The 24,764-nt window shown below is 32.7% G+C and overlaps 1 protein-coding gene across 1 annotated transcript in view; it reads left to right on the top strand.

The window, feature by feature from the left end:
- The first annotated feature begins 1,512 nt into the window (after positions 1–1,512).
- The window catches only part of LOC118183534 (uncharacterized), a 32,692-nt gene continuing 9,440 nt past the window's right edge, over positions 1,513–24,764 (top strand). Inside the window, exons 1-2 of the mRNA XM_085812993.1 lie at positions 1,513–1,662; positions 6,557–6,667. Of these exons, the coding sequence (XP_085669119.1) occupies positions 1,612–1,662; positions 6,557–6,667 (162 nt within the window). The 5' untranslated portion in view covers positions 1,513–1,611. The remainder of the gene's footprint in view (positions 1,663–6,556; positions 6,668–24,764) is intronic.

A 24,764-nucleotide genomic window follows, 5' to 3' on the forward strand; every position in this document is an offset into this window, starting at 1 on the left:
ACCTTTTGTTTTCTCTACCTATTTTGATCCATTTATCTAAGTTTACGGAGCTTTGTTTTGTTTCAAAATTCAAGTAAATTTTAAATGCGTATTTGTATAAGAAACTTGTAGCTGAATGAGCAGTATATGGTGTTATAAATGTTCTCCTTAAAAGCACTAATTGTGTAACCATTTATAAAAGTATTTTTAGATACATTACAAATTAAACTGAACAGACAGAATTGTTGTATTTTATAAATGAGTTACAAGAGCACATTGAAATATTATGAAATATAATTTACATAATCTGAAGGGTTTATTAAGATCTTCCTCCTCAAAATATACGCCTTTAAAAATAGTATTTTGCCTATACAATTAATTAAAGTTTTTATGCACGTCCTGTCAGAATTGGTCATTTGTCATGCTTCGTGATAATAAATGCTATGGGAGAATAAGGTAAAAATATAACATTGCATGAAAAATTCAAAGCAAAACTAAACTTTGCATGTTTCTAAGGTCTCAAACTCTTTCAGCAAAATTTGCATCTTAACTCTTGTCTGATATGCAACGAATGTTGGTTGGAATCAATAACATCATGTTTCATTTGATATCTTTGTTTATTTATCGAGAGTTTTTCCAAGTATGTGATAAAATTTTCAATATTTTCAGTAATAATATTTAATGTGTTTAAACATAAAGAAAATATTGATAATTTCTAGGTATACTTTATTACAGATTTCAAAAGCGTACGTAAAAATGTGATTTTCATTTAAAGTCGTTTTCCACCAATGACCGAACGGAAAAGACCGTTCAACACCGGAAATTCAAATTAAACAAAATCGGTTTTTAATCCTGACAAACAAGCTGTCTGCGTGTGTGCATTTCCGCATGTGTAGTTTAAATACAAGACAAGTTGCTTAGAAAACTCTCCGACGAAGTCATGCCTTTCCAAAGGAATACAGTTCTCGTGAATTCTGCTGCATTCAGACAAATAACATTTACAGAACCCCTGTGATCCTACCTTTAATTTACATATAAATGTTTCGTTATACCAAATAAGATGTTAAAAGATTAAATTTAGTATCAAATTTTTAACATCTATGTTAATATAGGTTCTGTGCTTTTCAGTACTGTAATCTTTTGTAAGCTCTGCAGTCGAAAAGAAAACATACATAGAATAACTTCATATAATTTTGCGAGGCATTATATTAAAGCAAATAAGGCTCTCGATATATTGAAATATGATTCTATGAAAAGATTTTTAAAACCTTGACTATAAAGAAGCTCATAAGGTGTTCAGCCATTTTTTTTTTGTTTAAATGAAAAAATATTAATGCTTATCAAATTTATTTTAATATTTTCTCTTGTTTGGAAAGTAAAATAATGAAAGAAAAATACGAAGCCTATAATTTGAACAGCTTAGAATGTACAAAATGAAAAACAATCAAGAGCTGGAATGAACATCTGTTCATACTCATTTATTTCCTTTAAAGGGAAGCAAACAAATTGTTTAACTATCAGATGCATGACAGAAAAGAATTCATTCCATGCTATCATTACTCAAAACATCGTCTGGCATTTAAAGTTCGTTTTTATGATCAAAAGTTTTATTGTTATCAATCTATTAGCATTATGATGTCTTTTCCTATAAAATGCACGGCTGTATTTTCCATTATATGTTGCGTAAGTAAATTTTATTTTCTTAAAAATATTCTTAAATATATTTATTCTTCTATTGCTGTGTAGACAACAAATATTTTCCTTTTATCTTATTTTGTATGCCAAGTAAATGTAACGCATTTTTATATATTTAATCACCTTCAAAATATTATGATACTTTTAATAACTAAAAATGCATTAAAAACTAAGAAACCTACTGAAAGAATTTATCCAATATATCTTCGATGTTATCATAAATTTTCATTTTCTGACTGAAGGATTCAATTTTAGGAATTATTCAAAATTTCTTAAGGTTCTATAATTACTTGTTAACTATCACTTTGTCGGATTATTTCACCAATTTATCTATCCGTTAAATAAGATGTAAACATATAGACATATATATTTACGACAACAGTTAAATCCATTATTTGCTCTTCGATGATTATGCGTATGTGTGATTTCATTGCCCATTATATTCGTTTCCTTATTACTTCTTTTTTTTTTTTTTTTCAGTTTTAAATTGAGAAAAAATAATTTGGCTTTTTTGGGCGTTTGTTTAGGTATTCACATAGCTGCAGTTTTATTGTGAATATCCACATTTCCTTGCGTTTTACATGTACTTTTTTTTCATTTTGTCACAACGTTCGCTTTTTTTTATTCTTATATTTATATACTTTTACAATTTTTATTTTAGTTTTACACATTTTATGTTTTTCTATACGACTCCAAGCATTTTAAAATTGTCATACTGGCTCTGAAGAGAAATATATGAAAGATTAAATATTAACTTTGATTTGATATACCTCTTAACTCTGTGTTTTAATTTCGTTATTTTCCCTTTCTGTTTTAAAATAATAACTGCCTATAATAAATCCCCCTTAATTACTAAAATCGTCACTTAAAAATTTATCCCCTTCACGTAATCATTATGTAATCCTAAAGACGCAGGTACTTATATAAAGTTTCAGAAAATAATAATTTAAAATTTTGTGTATTTAAACCTAAAACCAGCCTGTAAGGAAATAGTAAAAATTTAACATTACTAGAGCTTTATTTGGAAACATCGTATTTCTTCTGGCTTTTCTACGGCTTACATACTTGATACCCGTTGCTATTCCATCTATGCATCACAAATCTAAATATCCATTAAAATGAAATAAAATGAACGCCTAAGAAAAAACTAAAACTGTGTTACTCAAAGCAACAGACCAATTTCTTAATTACTACAGTGTGCAAATTGATTGGAGCTAAGCGATTTTTCCACAGAATTTCATTTTGGTAACCATTTGGCTCCAGCAGGTCTCTCAAAATTCTTTTATCTGCGTTAAGGTCATTTGGATGTCTGCTTTCGACTATTAAAAACTGGTTTAGGCAACAAATCAGGATTATTGCATTATTTTTAAGCTCGATTCTGTGAAAGGAAGAAGAAGAAGTTAGTTTTGCATTCGCTCAGTTTAGTTTTCCAGAAATTGATATAACGTTTAGAAAGCAAAGATTATTGCACTTAACAGTTATACATCCATGACTTGCGTGAAGAAACACTACTTGCGTGGTTGGTGTTTGAAAATCGAGCGTTTTCGAATTTTGAGGAAACACAATGCAACTGGATACTTTTCTCCGTGAAGGAAGGGCAGATATGGAAGGTAAGGGAATACAACTCCAAAACCTTATTAATTAATGCACCGAAATAGCATTATTAATATAAGAAAAATGAACAAAGACCTTAAAAGAGATCTCTTTTATATGGATATTCCTTTTTCAAATGTGCGGCACAGACTTCTGTCTCCTGGTCGGAAGGCGAGAGTGCCAATTAAAAAACAAATTTCGGCACGTCAAAATGAAGTGAAAACGATTACTGTGAGCCAAAAAATGCAAATCTTGGACCATACATGACTAAATAAAATCACTTCCAGCTGTGAAACTCATTTGTTTTTTCATTGTTACGCATCTAGCGTTGTTAGATGATGAAAGTGTGAATCAGTAAGACCTCAGCGTTTACAACAAACCATAAAATATCGTCAAAAATAAATATTGTGGGGTTTTCTTCACTGCAGATTACATTGGAAATCATTCTAATTGACGAAATTAATTTATAGACTTATATAGATAGTTTAAAGCGTAGGATTGTGTCATTCTTGAAAACGTTAGCAGGGATATTTCAAGATGACTTGGCTCTAGGCCGCAATTCCAAATCTCTTAGAAAGTTCACGTTGTAAAATAAAATTACTGTGGAAAATTGGCCTGGAAATTCATCAGACATAAATCCGATCGAAAACTTGTGGCAAATTCTGAACTTAGTAAAATGGATTGTTCGACAAAAGAGTGCAGGATTAAGAATGCTATTAAAATTTGGTTCCACCATAAAGAAGTAAAAAATATATCCGTAAGTTAGGTAGAGTTAATGCCTAAGCGCATTCTAGAGATCATCTCCGCTAAATGAGGATACATTTCCTATTAATTTCATTACTATCGCTGTATGTTAAAGTATGTACATAATTTCTCAAACAAATCGCTTTATTCCAATCAATTTGCACACTATTAGCAGAAAATTCTAAAGCACTTCTACTTAAAAATATTTCTTTTACACATGACGTACACGTTTCGATTAAAATTAATTGAGGCGATTGTTTTACAAAAGGCGAACTATATGATTTCATAGCTTAACATATAAAGTTTGCATTAAAATTAGGTAAATATCTAAACAAGGATAATTGAATTAGATTTAACTATTTTAGTAGATAATTTATTTTTTTTTTCAGCTTTATTAATTCTTTACTTTACTTTTAAATGTTTATTGGTGGTTATTTTACATAACCGCACTTTTATTTACATCATATGATTCTCGCACAATACATATACTACTCCTTTTCTGAGGCAGTGTCAGAAATTCTCAATATGCGTTTTCAAATCATATGTAGTGTATTTCACTTCATATATAGTGGCACAGATTTTCCGTATTCATTGTCCTTGTTCTGCAATAATGAGAATCTTTGGATTTAACGATGCTTCGTTGTATTAATACATAATATTTCAAAGACAAATTCTTCAATCGCCCATCGAAAGCATTTTAAAAATTCAGCGCTCTTAATCTTATAACGTGCGACTCTGAATTTTAATTGCATGCTAAGTCAGTGGTCCCAAGAGACTTGAGCAGAAATTAGTTAAAAGCAGCCTGTCTATGAAAATTGTTTCCCAATATAATGTATTGGTCTCATCATTTGAAGGTGTTTTCATACATGATTACATTACATTCAAAAGCGGAAACTACAGTTAGCTAATAGTGTCTTTCTAACTACTGATGATAAAATGTGAAACATTCTGCTTTTTCGTACATACCACACTGTCATTTCTACTATTCTAAATTCCACTTAAATTTGATCACATTCACTAAGTGCACAATACTCACTACCTTTGGATTTGCTTTGTGGAGTCTAACCATTATAGTACTTACTTTAGTGTGATACTAGCTGACTAAATTCAATATGCAGTCATAGAATTTAAATTCCTTAAATAAATATTCAAGTAAGCAATGAAACAATTAACCAATCACTTAATGCAAAATGAAAATAATTAAAGACCTAAAAATAATTCCGAACCAAATTTCTGCTGTTAGCAGTATGGAACAGGTGTTTACGCCCATATTTATCGACAATATATATCGATGTAACATTTTTTCTTCTTAAGCTTCTTGCTTTGACTAGATAATTTGTTAACCTAACTTTAGCTAACTTCTAATCTAAATAAAAGTTAAATCCAATAAGACAAAAGTTACTTATTGAAGCTTGCCCAAACCTCATTTTATTACTCCATAGCAAGAGCTGTGAAAAATACTTTACGTGCTTACCAGAGATTTAGGTTCAGTAAATCATCTGTGACCTATTACTGCTTTCCAAGTGTGCATCATTTCCTTCTTTTACACTGTTTCATTCTGCATACTTCTGGAGAGAGTAATGCGAACTGGAGGTGAGGAAATTACCGTGAAGCACTAAACATTCCATTATATTGAGACTTATCCTAATTTTGATTAGCAAAAATTCGGTTAGTTAGTTAAAATGGTAAAACGCACTCCCCGCTGATATATTGCTTAGTTTCGAGCGAGTCCCTTTCGACATATCAATAACGGTATTTGAAGATTTCAACCCCTTTAAAATGCTACCGGCACTTTTGTTTTAAGAAAGAATGCAAATTTAATTTTATTTAAATTATTTATTGATTCAAAGAAAATACTTTTATATCCGGTCATATTGTAAATCCTTATAATCACAGAAGTTGAAACAAATCAAAATCTTTCTTCCACTCCAAGCATTTCATGACTGTTATTGAACATTGAAAGACTCTTTTAATTACTTGAATGAAACTAAATAGTATCCTAAGAATAGTTTTGACTTCCTATTGACTTATTATTCATCTTGAACGAATTATGTGATCTCATCATCATTTTCTAAATAATATTAAAGATCATCTGTACCAACATTTAACTATTTATCAATTTCGAAATCATCTAATTTAAGATTTTTTTTTATCTCCACTGTCTATCAACATTGTATGTATTGTATCTGATATTTATTACCATATTGTTCAGCATCGCGCGCCTTCTTCTTCCCCCCCCCTCCTGCTTAAAACATTTCCTAGGCCCATTGTTTTTTTTTTTTTTTTTTTGTTTGTTTTTTTTTTTTTTCCTAAGCCATTCTGCTTTTTGGTTTAAAGCTTGAAATTTTGAAGTCTGTATACTTGGACAGCTCACATAATTAGAATTTGTGTAATCGAACGCTCTTTTGTAATAAATTAACGGAATGGAGAAATTTATAAATGATGTATTGCTTCAAGTTCAAAGCAAAACTTTAGAATATAAAAGTGATAAGATACTTCTTCAAAGTTTTCATAAAATAGTAACATGTTTCCAAATGTTTTTTAGGTAATTTTCAGTTCTCGAGCATCAAGACCATCGTGGTTTAATCCTAACGAAGAAGAAAGGGAAATCTGCCAACGCAATGCAGGAAACCGTAAATTAATAGATGTAAAGAAGGTAACTACTGAAATATGCTTATAATTAACAGCCTTTGCGGAAGAAAAATACAGTAGTCTCTAAACCAGAAATCTTTTTTCATTATGTTTGGTATGTTGGTTGCTTTATTTAGGCAAAATACTTTAAAACACTCTGCTGAAACGGAGCAATACCTTCGATGAGGACTTTCTGAGGGAAAGGGCTCACTTTCATGTAAACCATGAAACCTTCACATAGTCAGCTCATTCGCTATTTTTTGAACCTAAGTCAAACTACTAGTGTTCAGTGCTTTATCATCTCGTCCATTTTTGGACAGTTTTAGTGGATCTTGTTGATTATGTAAATATAATAAACATTATAATATAAACTTGGGTTTTTTTTTACACTGAAATACGGAGTTGCTGAAATGAAAGATTTCACGGAACCAAATTTTTTTTCTCTCTGTTGAATTGTATAAATCTAAGTCGAAATTTACCATTAAGGGTGAATCGCTTTGGTATCATTTAGCCACTGCTTTGGCCTATTATATATAAATATAACAACGATGACTTGAAATCTTTATGTCAGTTTTATAATGTTTAACGTTTGGTTGAAAAAGAAATTTTCTAGGTTCCGTTATATTGTTATAATGTCATACTATTATTTTTAGAAAACCTGCTTAATGAATGAAACTACTGCGCAACAAGAGAAATACCCCAGAAAACATTAATTCAGAACAGTTTTGCAAACTATATAGCCATTTTTGGGGGCTGTAGCATTGTCAGAAAAATCTAATCGAAAGCCAAATCAGGTCGAATGAAATGTTTCTGAGGAATATTGCAAATTAACTAACTTCAGTATTAGGAAATCACAGGAAAAAGAAAGTACATTTTTCAAACGACAGGAGCAGATTCAACAATCAACCTGAGGAAAATATTAATTTTCGCTTGAGGAAAAATAAGTTTACATATTTAGCATTGGGAATTTTATAAGTGCATGATATTAAAAATGCGTGAGATAAGTTAGTGTGTGCGATTTTAAAAATGCATGGGATTTTAAAAAGTGCTTGAATTTAAAAGTTTGCCTGAAACAGCGCTTAGAGCTTCAAAAATAAGTATGATAACATTTATATACATAAATGTAATTTTATAAGAAACGTATTTTCTCTGGCGCAATCTATGGAAGATTAAACTGAATACTCAGAGATGCAAAACTTTTCTTTTCTGGAAATACAAAGAAATAAATTTGTTGATAGAAATATTAGATATAGTTGGGAATTTAATTTCAATCCGAGATTGTTACAAGTGTATAGCACAAGGGTTCTCAACCGGGGGCGGGGTGAATTCCCCTAGGGGGAATTTCATAGTTTCAGAGAAGGGGATGCAGTCAGCTTTTTATTTACTTTCTAAGTATTTCCTTTTATTATATTAATATAGAAAATTATTTTTATTCAGTTTTTGGTATTTATTAATATTTTCTATACTTTTAATTCTTTAATTTATAAAACGCTTTAAAAAAATCTAAATTTAAATAAATGTATACATATTTTTCGAGTTTGGGAACATGGTTTGGGGTAATGATCATCTAGCAGTGATAAAAAAAAAAAGGTACATGGAGCAAAAAAAGTTTAAAACACCTGCTCTAGAACTTACTTTGGGTTTCACAATTAAAAGTTAGAAATCACATTATCTAATATAGTTTCTAACTTTCTATTACGTGTCTATGAAGCAGACAGAATAATGTATAAAGTGTACGTTACTCCAAGCTATATCTTAATATTAATCGGACTTTGATGATTTCCCACTCTAGGGAACTGTTCCTAAGTTGCACAGAAAATCAAAACAGATTTTCAGAACAAAGCGTTACATGTTACTTGACATATGCGTAATACAGCTTTACATAAAACTTTTAAATATCATAATATTTAATAACTATATTCTTGCTGCTGCTCTTAATTATTATTCCAGTATTATCAAAAACTCATGCTTTATGATTTTGCAATTAAAGACTGTTTTAGTTCTCTTACATTATTTCCCATAACATGAACTTGAGTATAAACTTTGTATTTTCGAGTCTTAACTTTGTACTTTAAGCCAGCAGGTAATGATACCTATCAACAGTCTAAGAAAGATACTTTGATGCACGTTCGGGGTAAATGTATTTATCATATAAATGCAGCGAAAGGACGTTCAGTAATTTAAAATTGTAAGTTTTATACTAATAGAAAAAAGCCATCTACAATGTAAGAATAAACGTTTTTAATATTTCGACATTAGACAAAACTTAAATTTATGTCACTAAATATTAAATAAAAGCCAGCCTTCTTTCTAAAGAAGAACTGTATAACAAAACTTAGGACTTTCTTGTACGGCCTATTAAATTATATGTATTATTTTGCTGCATTTAATTTAAACTCATTTTCTAGAATTTTCCTAGAGATATATTTCTCATTCAATTAATTCAATTCTCACTTCGCGGTAGGGCAAAAGTACACATAAACTCAAAACATCTTCATTAAAAACTGAAAGGTATAGAAAAACATAAAACACAAATACAGTTAAAGCGGTCCTTTTTTTTCAGTTAAAATTAGAGTTTGCATGCAAGAGCAAGCATTTCGGCCAGAGGGCAAGAAGGAGAGGGCAGATTTTTTGGTGCAAAAAAAAAATGAAAGTTCACTTTTGATCCTATTCGGCGAAAAGACCCTGAAGATGCAGAAACTGACTTAATTCGCTATTCGGCTAAGTTTGAAATGTAAACAAATGGCTGCTTCGTTATGATTAGCCGTACATAACAACATTTAAATTGTTTATAAATCTACAACTATTGCATGCAGATTAATTAAAGCCATAAAAACCTTAACCAGAAGTTAAGAACAACATAATTCAATCACTTTTAGAGCACAAAAATGCACAATTTACCAGCATATACGAATAAAAACTCTGAGCTCACCGAGTTGAGTAAAAGAGTGAGTATATATACCCACTCTCTCTTTATGTAAATATATATATGTATATATATTTATATACTTTTGGTGATGCCGATTGCAGCCAAAAAGTGAGATGCACAACTACATATTAGAGCAGACCCATGTACAAAATTTCAACTTCCTTCTTGTATAACGCGAGATACATATAAATGTACGTGCAGAAGTCACGGAAAAAATCTCTTCTGAATCAACTTTTAATCCGTTTTGGGGAAACGAAACCTTTATTCTGTCTGTATCTACAGATATCACGCAAAAACATCGTTCAAATGGATTCGAGAGCAGTAAAAATGGATATTTTCGTTGAAATATGTTATCCGAAAGTTTTCGATATTACAATACTTCCTTTACTTCGTTCAAGGAAGTAAAAAGAGTAGAACTATCTTTAAAAACAAATTCTTCAAAAATATATTTGAGCAAAGAATTTTAATAATTCCAACCAAATTTTTTTTTACAAAACTGTATGTATCTTAAATATTCATTATAAAATTTGTCTTGTTTATTAATCGGTATTTTATTATTATTTATATACTTTAGTTATATTCTACGACAATCACACTAACACATAAACTTTAACTACTCTTGTGAACTGCTGCACATTAAAGCAGTATACCTACTAAAATCTAGAAAAATTGCTAAATCTATAAACGGTATATAGAATTGGAAAATTGTTTTAAACTCATATATAATTTTAACAAATTTTATGATAAGAATGTAATCTATTCGATCATTCAATTTAATAAATTCCTTCAAGGAAATAAGTTGTGAGAGCAAATTAAGACTTGTCAAGTTGAAAGAATGTCTATGTGGTTTGCATAAACTACTTTTCTTTAGTTTATCTAAACTAATAAATTGCATTAACTTCATTCTCAATGACAGTTCTATATTTAATAATTGGTAAAATCAATCTTAATTTGGCGATAATTTCAATAATAAACTTTTCAAGAAACTTCATTACCTAGGTTTACCTCCTTCAAGATTTAAAGCATACTATATTTATTGACATTTTATATGAATTAAATTATTATTGAATTTTTCTGGGGTTAAATTCCAGGTACATTCCTTCTATGTTCTAAGAGTTTAGATGCATTAGTACACTCTTAGAGTTTGAAATTCGAATCAAAAATGAGTAAAAGAAATAATCCGTGGAAGCTCCTTTCATATTTTACATGAAACGTATGCTAATAGATTAACTTATCACGCATTTTTCTGAATTCATACATCGCTGTAGTTTTTTATCAGAGATTTTATTTTTTATATGTGTTTAATATACATCACCGTGTCCCTTGTTCGAAGTTTCTATAAATCAAGGTATAAAATTAAGGCGCCATTTGACGAAAATCGGTCAAGTGCTGCAATACAGAATTCAATATTTACTAAATATATATAATTTATATTAATACTGAGTCTGATATAATTACTTCACTTTTTAATCCAAAATATACATACGGGTTCACTTGAAATTTTATTGATTGTTAAAATTTCTTTCAGTTGCACATCATTTATTTCCCGAAATTTTTGTTTCAGATATAAATAACTGAAATTCAGTTGAAATTTTTAGTAATCTCAGAAATTAACGACCCTTTTAATGAAACAGGAATAATGCCATATATTTTCCACTATTTGCTTTCTCTATCCAGACGGAGTTTCAGAGGAAATTAACTTGTTGCTAATAATGTGATATTGCTGAAACTTTAATTTAATTTCTAATGCTATCAGCTTCGAAATATTATTAATAATTGCATTTTCACTTAAAGTAGCAGGCTAATATCATTTAAGCAAGTAAAGGCCTTGCCCGTTGATGACGTGGTTGATTCCAAGGTGAGACACCACTGGTGTAAACAGTATTCTCAAACTGCGGGATTGGTTTGTTAAGTGATTATGGCAAAGAACTTTCAAGTTCTCTGCTTTAAAAAAGTGATACCTTCGTGGAGGACATTCTAAGAGAAGCTTATTCGTATTTATGGTTACGCGTGAGGAAAATTACTTCCATTCTCCGAGATTCTGAAGCTGATCGAGCTACTAATATTCAATGGCCTTTTCCATTCTGTCATTTTTACTTCCTTGTACGAAGTAAAAAGGAAGTATTGTAATCGCGAAAAATTTCGCGTATCATATTTTAACGAAAATATCCATTTTGACGGCTATCGAATGCAATTTAACGATGTTTTGGCGTGACATCTGTACGGAAGGACAGAATAAAGAAATCTGTTTTCCCCAAAAAATTATAAAACTGATTTAAAACAAATTCTGAAGAGAATTTTTCGTAGCGTCTGTGCGTACGTACATATGCATGCATGTATGCATCTCGCATAACTCAAAAACGATAAGTTTCAGAATGTTGAAATTTTGTGTGTAGGACTCATATAATATGTAGATGTGCACCTCCTATTTTGGTTGCAATCAGCCGCGCCAAAAGGATATAAATATATGCTCACTCTATTACTCGACTTTGTGAGCTCAGATTTTTAATCTTATATGTCGGTAAATTGTGTGTTTTTTGCTTTAAAAATGATATAATCATGTTGTTCTTATCTTCTGGTTAAGGTTTTTATGCCTTAGTTAATCTGCATGTTATAGTTGTATAATTATTAAAAATTTAAAAGTTGTTTAAGTGAGGCTAAGCCTAATTTTTTCTACTATAGCAGCCAAGTTTGTTTGCATTAAAAACTTAGCAGAATAGTGGATTTGTTGCCAATCTAGAGAAACTAAGCTTCGCAACTACAAATTAACGTCTTCTTTTATTATTGCGAATTAAATTATGCTTAATATATTCTGGAATTATCATTTAAGTTATTAAATTATCCCATGCATTGATTCAGCAAAGCGTCCACAACAAATTAAATCAGTATCTACATTTTCAGTGTCTTTTTGGAGAGTGAGACCAAACGTAAACTTTCGGTTGGGTGCACCGAAAAATCTGTCTTCGCGCTCGCTAGAAGAATTGCTGGTTTTTGCGTAAAACTGTAATTTTAATTGTACAAATTATTTTTAATTTTTTTAACTGTATTTGGTGTTTTATGTTTTTCTATATCTTTAAATTTTTAATGAAGATATTTTGTGCTTTTTTTATTTTTACCTTGCCGCGAAGTGGGAACTGAATTAATTGAATATGAATTATATCTCTAAAGAAATTCGAGGAAATAAGTGTTTCATGCTAGCGGAAAATACTGTCGGCCAGCCTGTTTCGGGCAGAGCAGAATGTTTACGAGTACCGCATACGCATTAGCTAAGCTACGCTGAATCGTGTATGAAAAACTATTTACTTTTTATTTAACTTCTTTTATACATCGTTTTAGATTTATTATATTATTTGTGGCAACGATTAGATAATTCTTCAGATGATTCTTTTTGCACGCGGGCATTCTGAGTTATAAAATGAATGAGATATAGCCAGAGTATCGCTGTAGTAAATATATAGAATTTTAAAAAGCGCATTTATTCGATTGTGGTTTATGCGCTATCGACGACGTAGATTTAATTCAATTCAATAATGTTTAAATGAAATGCAGGAAAAAAGCGTCATGTGATGTACACATCATATTTTTATTTATCTTACGCTGCAGCAAAGACAACCTTCAAAGCTATTTTAATTGTTTCTTAGAGCAATTTACACCATCACACAGGACAATTAAGATGTTCTTTATCAATTATTATGAATGTTCTCCATTACTGTGAGTTACTTACTCACAATACTTACTGGCACATTAGTTACTTAAGCCAGTTATTACCTTATGCAGAAATAATCAGTTTTTAATATTTCACAAATAAAAGATACATGCAGTTCAAAAATAGTTTATTGCATGCACCTTTTTCATAAATATCAGCTCAAAATTTCATTTTAAAGAGCAGTCTTAGAGGTTATTTCTATAGCTTAATTAACATTGAAGAATTTTACGTTTGAAAATATGTAACCGATGGCATAAATTGCTTCTTTTCTTATTGCAATTAGGCAGTACAGAATGAACTATAGACATGTTTACTACCTATATAAATTAACTCGAAACGAAAAAACAACCATCGAACTTCATTCTAATTACCCTGCTCAGACCTCATTAGGTTTACAATCAATTGTAAGGACATCTGCTTTGTTTTCGCGTTATTCTGGTAGAAAGAAGTCTGCCATTTTATTTACGTTTTACCTTATTACTAGCCGAAAATATTAAAATTGATTTGCAAATTTTAAGATTTATTCTCTTTTTATTACGTACATCTCATATTTTTCGAAAGTATAAAAGCTGAGCAGAAAATTTCGTTTTCTTTTGTAGGCTTTCTATAGTATGATGAATACAATCGTATAGAAAGAGTTATGCATGATACTTTGGGCGGGATAATCCAAGTTTATATGGATGATGTCGGTGAGGTCAATATTTATATTTTTATTAATCTGTGCGTATTATATTCTGTGCCAACGATGGGGTATTTTTTGTCGAGCTTTGTAGACTTTGTCATAACAAAATCAAGGGGGAAGACCCTCAGTACCTCAATGACTTGCATCGAAGATGCTGGAGAGGTATGATGGGTATGGCAAATGAACAGAAACGGGCTTGTTTGCAAGGAAAGCAAGGTTTTCCTCATGGAAGTGAAACTGCGATCCTAGATGGAGGCTACGTTACAAAATAATGCATTTTGAAATGATTTTATACCAGGAACTCAGGAGATGTGACGCAATGCCCCATTTCATACTTGGGTGGCGCGTTTTATACTGTTAGTGAGATTGCCAATGCGCTCCTGATAATTTTAAGGTGAGGAGTCCATAATGGTTTATTATCAAAGGACAGACCTAAGTGTGGCACTGTGTAGTGTCATTAGGTTAGTTGCAAGCAGAAGACGTGAAAAATGCGCAGTGCCTTCGCCGGGACTCGAACCCTGGATCTCTCGAATACGCTTCGAGTATGCTTCCAGTTACACCACGAAAACATGCGGAAAGAAGGGAGAAATTACCTTATAGCTATTTTTAGTGAATGTCCCTGCAATTTTAGGTAAATATTTCTCCGCAGAGAGTGACGGCATCTTATTAACATGCTCTACGCGTACTTCAAGTTTATATTTTCTGGCTCATTGAGCAAAGATATCATCTAGACGCTCCTGCGATCTTTGCTGGATCTCGTTACGACCCGCTACAATTATAAGGAAATCATCAGTGCATGCCAAAACCCTGACTTGGTTGCTGAAGCACTAGAATGCTGTGCTTACTACTAAGTCGTACTTAGGTAGGATCCTTAAAGGCAGCCACGAGTGACTGCTTCGGCACTGGTGTCGATATTCATCGTGATCTGGAATGAGATCTCAGTAAAGCAGGAGAGGGACGAGAAGCTGCTGATAATATCTAACCAACAGATGACGTCGAATGCTCCCTGGATGTCTACGGGAATGATGAGGATGTGTCTGCTTGAGTCCTCATTAAGTTATTAGATCATCCAATGCATTTTCAATTTGCATTCCTGCTCGAAATCTGTACTGCTTACGATGCAGTGGTGGAAAGGTTGTTTTTGGTACATTGTAGAACTTTTCCAAGCGCGGGTAGTAAGCAGATGGGGCGGCATATTGAATAGGGTGTCTTTTAATGATGGAAACTGCTGATAGATAATTTTGATAATGTTATTATCTAGCCCATCTGGGCCAGGGGTTATTTAGAAGCTAAGTATTTATTTAATTATGTGGCTAAACTCATATGCTGTGGGACATAGCACTTTGATTTGTTTGCTGATATCATATGTTTGTTAAAGAGGTGCATTGCATGCTTTTGTGCTGCCGAACTGTTTTCGTTGCTATCTGTGTGATATATGCAATCCATTATACGTCTCACCACGTCTGCACTCTGACTTAGCAGAAGGTAAATGTGAAACTGTCAGCTTTGACCAGGTTATTTAGTTAACACAACAACCACTTCTTTTCCCAATCTTCTATACTTACGGGATACTTTATGAAGTTCACTGTACAGTGTTTCTGCTTGGGCGAGAAAACTGGATATCAGTATTTATAAGTGATTGCTGTTGGTGTTAAGGAAGCTTTTGATGAGTCAGTTATTATTATTATTAACCTTCCACTTTTATACACATTTTCTATCTTGAAATGTAGTTTCATTTATTATAATTAGAAAGTTTACGTTCCATATCTTATATCGTACCGTATATTTTTTCATTTTTTCTAACGACAGGATCGTTCCTTGTCTTGTCACGTGATATGCTATTATGATGATGAATCTGAAGAAATGCGCAATTCACCAAATGGGCAACTCTGCTGTGATATGGTAGGAGTTGGACCAACTGGGGTGAGAATAATTCTTTGCTTTTTTATACATAATAATTTATACTAAAATACATCTTAAATAAAAAAAATTATCTCCATTAACATGTTAGTAATTATAGGTTTTCTAATGTAGAAAATATTTGGAGCTTAATGAACATTTTGTGTACAAAACTACTAAAATAATTTCTTTATAAATTGTTGAAACAATTATACATTCCTTTTAACAGCCAGAAAATGGATCTGTATTGAAAACAATATAGTGCTAGGAAATTATGGAGCTAAAAACGTTCCTCTTATGTCAGACTGAGAAAAAATAGATAATGGAAAGCAAAAGATGAGAAAACTGATAAATTTATCTAATTCATTCCCATAATATCTTGTTAGTATAAATCAAAAGCTGTTAATATTTCATATGCTTAACATATTATCAATGAAAATATATAACTTTAAAGCTAGTTTATGTCTCGACTTTACCTTCTGCATGTTTTAATCTTATTTGCAATTTTTCAGAAATTTATATTAATTCATTTATATTCAAACTTCTAAGACTTCTAAACTTCTAAGAGGCTGTTCGCACATTTTTAGACGATTTTGGTAAGCAGTAATAAGACCTCGTTTTCTGCAAAAGAAGTAATTGTAATTGCACTATGTTTTTAAAAGTCAAAATTATCGTCTGTGGCTTGAAAATTTTGTTTTTATTCAAAATGGCGAATTTAACAAAGCAGTGGTTCGAAAGATACATTTACGCTCTTTCCGAAGAGAAATATGCATACTCCGTTATCCAAAAACGATGTGAGAGTCATGGTTTTGTGATATCTAAAGCGTCGATAGATAATATCATCAACAAGAAAGGAAAAAAAAATGTCAAATTGGAGCCTCAAGTGGGACATAAATTCCAAACAAGTATCCAAGGAAAAACGGACATCTTCGACTATTGCAAAGGTACGTTGTTTAATGTTAAAAGAAAATCCCCCTAGTCAAAGGACAGTTGGAAAATCATTAAAATGCTCGGTGTCCACTGTAAACAAAATGACAAACGTTGATTTAAATCTTAAGAAAGATAAAAACGCAATGTGCATCGTCTTCTTTCAAAGCATATCGCTCAACGCAGGACATGCTGCAGAATTCTATATGAGAAACACTTATCCAAATAAAAATGGAAAACAATTGTCACAATAGATGAAGCATGGGAGTATTTAGATGATTGTAACATAAAAAGAGCCATTTATTATCATAAAAGAGGAGAAAAAAATTCAAGTACATGGTTCAAAGAATCGAAAGAAAGTTTTTCTAAGGGATTCATGATTGTTGCTGTTTTTTCTTATAATGGCAAGTTAAAAATAAACAGAGTGCAAAAAAATTTCAAGATACTATCAGGAACATATTTTATCGCCAGTTTTTCTGAATGAAATACCATCGCTTACCCACAGTGCCATCAATATGTGAGACTCCATCAGGACAAAGCTCGCAGTCACACATCAAAATCCACTGTAAATTTCCTAAAATAAATGGAACAAAAAACTGATATCAAGGCCATACCCTTCACTGTTATCCCTACTAAATCTACCGATGTGTCACCTATGAATTTTTGTGCTTTCGGACTTTTAAAAACTGCATTATCCAAACGTTGTCCCAAAACCCTAACAGGACTCTGGAAAGCTGTTCAGAAGGAATGGGATAGAATATCTCTTCTACCACTTCAAACGGCATTATTATCCTGGAAATTGCGGTGCCGAAAGATAGTTCAGAATAAGGGATGTCAAATAGAAGATTTAAAACACAAGAATTTTATGTAATTTAGTTTTGTGAATATAATATACATCGTCTAAAAAGTGTGTGAACAGCCTCTGTACATGAAAATCAAATATAACATTTATTATTGTCTCAATGTGAATTGAAATTACAATATAGGATGCAAAAGGTATTATGCGCAGGCTGAAAGCGCAATGGATAACTTTCAGTAAGCATGTAAAACGGAACAAAATTCAACCTCGGATTAGTGATAGTTTTATAGAAAAGTGTTGAACTCAAGGACGTCAGATACGAAGTACATGTTTTTTCAGGACTGAAATTATTCTACTTTTGACAACTAGCCTTAGGATGCTTGAAGTATAATCTTCAGGTTGTTGACTGATAAGCAATTTTACTATAAAATCATTGAAAATCTCAATGTAATTTTTCTTAAAATTTGCATAAAGGGAACCATCTTAATGATTTAAAGTACTCTGGTTGTTGGCTTAGAAGCAATTTAATTACAAATTGAAGAACATTGTGTAACACTGAAGAACATTGTGTAATTTTTCTTGAAACTGTAAGGGAATCCATTTTAATAACGTCAAAATTGTACAAAGGGAACTAAATTGGTTACCTGGATTGGGTAAGGAAATTGTTCCAAATTTAGAAGAAGTCTATCAAAGTTTATTTAAAGATTAAAGATATCCAAGGGAGGTTCATTCTTTAAATTTAAAATGCGCTGTTTTTAGGTACATTAAAATGCTAATATCATTAGTAACTCTAACATGCAGAAGAAGTCCACCACAAAATGTTATTTAACATCACACATTTTCGATTTTAATGGCATAATAAGTTTACTTTTTAATTTGTTAAAATTAGCCATGTATACATATGCGTATGTTTTTTATTTACATAGAAATCAAACATAAGGCTGTAATATTTCTGTTAAATTACAGGTATGCGAGGATGGGAAATGTCCGGTAGGTGGTATGATTACTGAAGCCACGTAGGTGGAATGAAGAGATGGTGTTCGATTTGAAGACCTTTCGGTAAGAATGTATTAGCGGCATAAAACAATGGATGGATGTATAAGTTTTATCGAAATAAAATGCACCTAAAAAAATAAATTTTGTCTCTTTCATTACAGTAAATACGTATTCGACCAATAAAAAAATATTTATTCATTTTTCAAATATCTGATAGGGCTGTTCTCCCATTTTATTATTATTATTTACGTGTTCCGCCCTAAGGCACTAGACGGAAGGAAGAGATGCCTTTGGGGACAACTTTCTAAGGGAACTAGCTCGTAATTATACGTTACAAATGGGGATAATCACGAAAACGCCCATGCAGCCAGCCCGTTCGCGGGATTCGAACCTCGAATCGAACTACCAGTGTTCAGGGATTTTACCGCTCGGCCGTTGATGAGCCTGTGCTCCCATTTATCCCGGATATTTACAGTCGGCTTCAGCACTTGTAATGACGAAGAAAAAGTGCTGCTATTTGCTGATGATAGATCCCGGAATTGATCACTGAACTAAGAAAGTCACTGCAACTTTTATTTAAAGACATTCTCCATTTTCATTCATTTTTTATAAAAAAAATTCTCTTATCCTTTCTGTGCTTGGTTCAAATAGAAAATATAGTAGAATATTGAATTATGTTACAGAGACTATTAGGCTACCTTATTCAAAATTTTAAATTTTGATCATTTCTTTAAAATGATATGCATGAAATTGAAATTAAAGTGTTGCCAAACAGAAGTACACAAAATTGAAAACTAAAAAGAAGTAGAAAAGTAAATATTCTTTGTGCCTCAAAATATGTGCTATAAAATTTAATTTTATGAGAAATATCTTTGTCAGTGAAACTTTCAGTATTTAGTGTAATCAAAATTCTGAACTTGAATTTCAAATATATCATTCAATGTTCATGTGTAACATTACTTTTACAAAAATAATATAGGAGTTACAGTTTTACTTTATATGTTTCGGAATACGATCTTCATATTTGAGGTTTTAAAAATTTAATCAGAATTTTAATAAATCAAAAAGTTTAATTGTGTCAGAATTCACTTTTTACAACTTATTTAATGTACTCAGCAATAAAAATCTTAGAAAATTTTCTATTTGCAGTAATGCAAAAGGGCACAATTAAAAGATTTCAATTACTCAAGTTCATCAGTAATTTGTTCCACTGTAAATAAAAATTATACTTTATATCTAAACTTTTATCAAATTATTGAATGAATATACTTTGGGTATATAATATTGAGTTTGATAAAAATTTCTACAGGCAGAAAAAGTTTCATCTTTCAGATTTTTTGAGCAACCTGCAATTCGCATTCCTAATTAGCAATGCATATAGAAAACAGACGAGAAATAATTCTGATGCTGACATGTCTATTATGTTGCAACTGTAGAATCTTTACAGAAATGTAAGAGCTTCACTCTTTTCAAAAGGAAAATGAAATATGAAAGGTAATATCAATGGGCACCTGCTCAAAGCATATGTTTATCTATCACAAACGTTTTGTCTGGTACAACAGTGTCGTTAAGATCTGCTAAAAAGTAAATGTAAAAATAACATAGAATTAGTATAAACATTGCAGGTTATCATAAAGAGTCAGTAGATCTAAATTCTGCCATCAGATCCGCATTAATTTAACATGTCTTCTTCCGTAATTTTTGTAACTGTAATTTGTTTGGTTAGTTTGTTAGTTAGTTCTAAGCACTGGCCTCCAGCCCACCTAACAGATGAAACCTGCCATATGGCTATGAGGGGACAGGGCTAGCCATAAAGCATAACAACCGAGGGCATAACAACCTCCCACCCAAATCGGTCAACCGGTTGAAAAGTTTCAAATCATGAACCATAATAAAATCATATTGTTGCGTTTTTCTCTTCCTGACACCAGTTGGTACGTTAATTTCTTCTTTCATTTCTACGTCGTCTTTTATGGCTCTAGTTTCTTCTGTAAGCTACTCTTCTACCTGTCGGAGTTGCTCTCGCACCTTCTCTTGGCCGCCATTTATTTCTTCTCGTCGGGTTTTCTTCTCTTCCAGTCCGGCCAGGCTTTGATCTCAGCTCTCATCTCTTCCTGTCCGGCTTTCAACTCGGCTAAAAGGTCCATCAAAGTCTTCGTTTCTTCCGCCATGGCTTTTCTCTGCAAGCGGGTCACTGGCATTCACTCGCAAATCCCACTTCTAACACCAATTGTTGCGTTATTTTCTTCCTTCGCTTTCGTACGGGGTTTGTAGATTTGGGAATGAATAACGACGACACCTGATGAAGTATCGAAACGCACTTTACTTACCTAGTATTAATCAGAACAGCTCCAATATCCTCTCTAAGCTCCACGATCTCGCTTTTAATCTTTTCTTGTTCCACTTCCACTTCCATCTGTTAGAATTTTTCTTGGATCTTTTCTTGAATGGGTTTTATTTCGCTCTTGATCTCAGCTCTTATCTCCTCCTGTCCAGCTTTCAACTCGGCTAAAAGGTCCATCAAAGTCTTCGTTTCTTCCGCCATGGCTTTCCTCTGCAGGCGGGTAACTGGCATTCACTCGCAAATCCCACTTATCACACCGGTGACACTGCAACTAAAAGGTACTGGGTCTTATATCGATTATGGGAAAGCGACGATGGGACTAATAAGAGATGGCAGCTGCTGCTTCCTCGAATACCTGATGTTCTGGAGGAAATACACAGCAGCTCAACAGGAAGGCATTTCGGCGGTATGAAGACGCTAAACAAGGTCCGAGAGCGCTTCTTCTGGAGTTCGGCGAGAAACGATGTTGAGAAGTGGTGCCGATCTTGTGATGCTTGCGCAGCCAGGAAAGGACCGAAGGGACGTAGCCGAGGAAAGCTGCAGTGATACAAAGTAGAAGCGCTTTTCAAGCGAATTGCCCTCGACATACTTGGACCTTTTCCTCGGACCATGCATAGCAACAAATACATCCTCGTTGTCATGGATTACTTTACGAAGTGGCCCGAAGCTTACCCAGTTACCAGCTGTCACGACAGCTGAAATTCTGTTACAGAATTGGGTGTCCAGATTTGGGACCTCCCCTCAAGGCAGGAACTTCACTTCAGCAATATTCAAGGGACTCTGCTACTTGTTGGGAATCAAAAAAACGCAGACGATCCAGTTACATTCGCAGTCTGGTGGCATGTTGAAGAGGTTTAACCGTACAATCCTGAACCACCTCTCGCTCATGGTTTCCAAAAACCAAGAAGACTGGGATCGCAAGCTGCCCCTGTTCCTGCTTGCAACCCTAAAACTGCTTTGCCGGGAAGCCATCTTACCGCACCTGTACATTTCGTAACAATATACTAAAATACCTCTTTGGTGCAGTGCCGTAGCACCCCAATTAAAATTTTTAGAATTAAAATCACCTAATATTATAAAATTAAAATTGTACAATTTTAAAACGTTTTCTAAAGCATATAAATGTGTATTCAAATCCTCCGCTGGTAAGAAATAAACCGAAGTAATACCAAAGTTATTTTGACCATCAGACGTGCAAACAGCCACAACACAATCTTGTACTACGTCCACTACAAATTCAACTTGTTTCTTAGTAATAATGATAGCGGTTCTACCCATTTCTGCATGCACAACTCTTCAAGTCCATAGAACATGCGCAATTTATTTTAAATATAATAGGGCTCTTGTAAAGTAATAACGCCTGGTGTTTCTTTGATAATGGTATCAATTGCAGAGAGCCTACAAGCAGCGGCAGCACAGTGACTAAAATTAGAGTTTAAAATTTTCATAGATTAAAAGGGGTTCAGAGGTAAAAAGAATATAAATATATAAAAAGATAAAATATGAGTTCACTACATTGTTGCAAATATTTTATACTAAAATAGGTATAATCAGCTAAAAATTTTTATAATTAAAATCATAAAATCATAGTCTCTAGATCAATTAGAAACAAAATCTAGAATAGCCGCTGTGCTTAAAAAATCAAAATAAAAGGCAAGGGAAAATTTTTTTCATTACAAAAATTCACTAGAGTGCAGAAATGTAAATCACAAATAACGACAATGATTTGAAATGTCCCAGCCGACCAAAATAAATAAGATATAAATAAACTTTATATATCAAGATGATCCTTAATAAATCTAATTTCTTCCAAATACACAGGACATTCCTTAGAAAGAGCATCATGTTCCTCATTATACAGCGTGTTTCAAAAAGAATATACGCATTTCGAATGCATATATTTATTAAACTGTATGACATACGAATATGAAACTTTACGCACATATGTACGAACCTCTCAAGTTCAGATTAGAGATGTTAAATATGTCTTCCCATCAGCGACACGAACAATATCACATCGATACTCAAATTCCTCTCATACACAAGCAAGCATCTCCGTCGTCACTGATGTTACAGTACGGATCCGGTTCTTCACCTCTTCCAGGTTATGTGGGAGTGGTGGTACATAAGCGTTGTTTTTAACGAAAACCCCACAGGGTCACAGAATGCCAAATCCGGTGACCGTGGAGGCCATAAGCATATAAATGCTGAGACATGCTAAGTCGCCAGCTCCTTGACGACTAATCTAACGGTTCGGTAGAGTTTCATTCAGATAATCGCGCACTTGGCGACACCAGTGATGGGGGGGCTGTCTTGTTGAAAAATTGTGTTGTCTTAGTGCAGCCTCGGAAACAACCAGTTTTGTAACATAGCGAGATACTACTGACCGTTAACAGTGTTTCCATCAAAGAAGAATGGGCCATATACAGGTGATCGGGATATCGCATAAAACACATTGATTTTGGGCGAATCTCGTACAAGTTCAATGGCTGCATATGGGTTTTGTAAGCCCCAGATTCGAACATTGTGGTTGTTTAAATGACCACTAACATGAAAAGTCGCTTCATCACTGAACACGATGCGTTGTGCGAAAGTGTCAATAGCATCAATAATCTGTAACTTGTACGGCTTCATAACTAACCGATGTCTCAAAACACGCCAAATTGTTGTTGTAGGCAGTTGTAATTCACGACTGGCACGACGAGTTTAATTTGAAGGACTATGTTGGAGAGCAGTTTGAATTCGTGCAACATTTTCGACGGGAACACGAGGGTGGCCAGGACTCTTTACTTTACATACACATCCTGTATTTACAAACTGTGGATACCATCTGCGAATGTTCCACCCATTCGGAGGATCACTTTGGTATCTCAACTTGAAACGCCTTTGCACTGTAATCAGGAAATTTCACTTCGCAAACTCGAGAATACAAAATAATTTCTGCTGCGGAGTATTTAAACATGTGACGGTTACCACACAAAACAGAAGACATCTAGCGGCTATTAATATAAACTGGACTATATATTCGTTTCGCCAATAGCCGAGCCAAGACGATAGTTTGGACAAAGTAACACTTTATAATACGTATATTCTTTTTGAAACACTCTGTATTTAGTACTGAAACGTCGATTGTATTTTTGCAATTTGTAAATAGAATGAAATCAGAAGAACACTTAGAACGCAAATGATTCTCCTCACACACTCCACAAACGGTTGTGTTTTCACAAAAATCATCTTGTGTGCCCGAAGCCAAGCAGTTGGTGATTGTTTAAGACGAATATATAATTTTACAGAATAAGATTTCCAATTTTACAGAATAAGATTGCTATTCTCTGATCCTCCAAAATAAAATTTTGACACTCGTGAAACATGAAAAACTCAATGCAATATTTCCTGTTCTGAGGCTTCCATTTTATACAATGGCGAACACAGCATCACATGAATATTCCCTTTTTAAAGCCTCTATAAGTATGTCGTCTGAAAGAAAATTAGAAACATCGTAAATAATAGCCTTAGGTCGTATAAATTTTCTACGTTTCGGCGTTACAAGTTGATTAAGTTTTTCGTTATCAATAATCGTTTTTTCCAATTTTCTACAGTCTTCTCTGCTCTTCAGTATAACTACCATATCCTCATTTTTCCTGCAAAAAGAATCTACAATACCGATTTCAATTTTTTTATCAATATTATTTTTTTGTTTCATAATATACATCAATATCTTCCTTGAGGGGCTTTAAGATGATTTCTTTATTTCTCCAGAAATCGGAATGTTCATTCTTCTGATAATTATATGTTTCACTTCATTTTTCTTCACCTCTTTTTCTATACATTGTCAGTTTC

Source organism: Stegodyphus dumicola, chromosome 3, assembly GCF_044657685.1.
Source record: "Stegodyphus dumicola isolate Sdum_Otavi_A_Nest chromosome 3, ASM4465768v1".
NCBI classification, from domain to species: Eukaryota; Metazoa; Arthropoda; class Arachnida; order Araneae; family Eresidae; genus Stegodyphus; species Stegodyphus dumicola.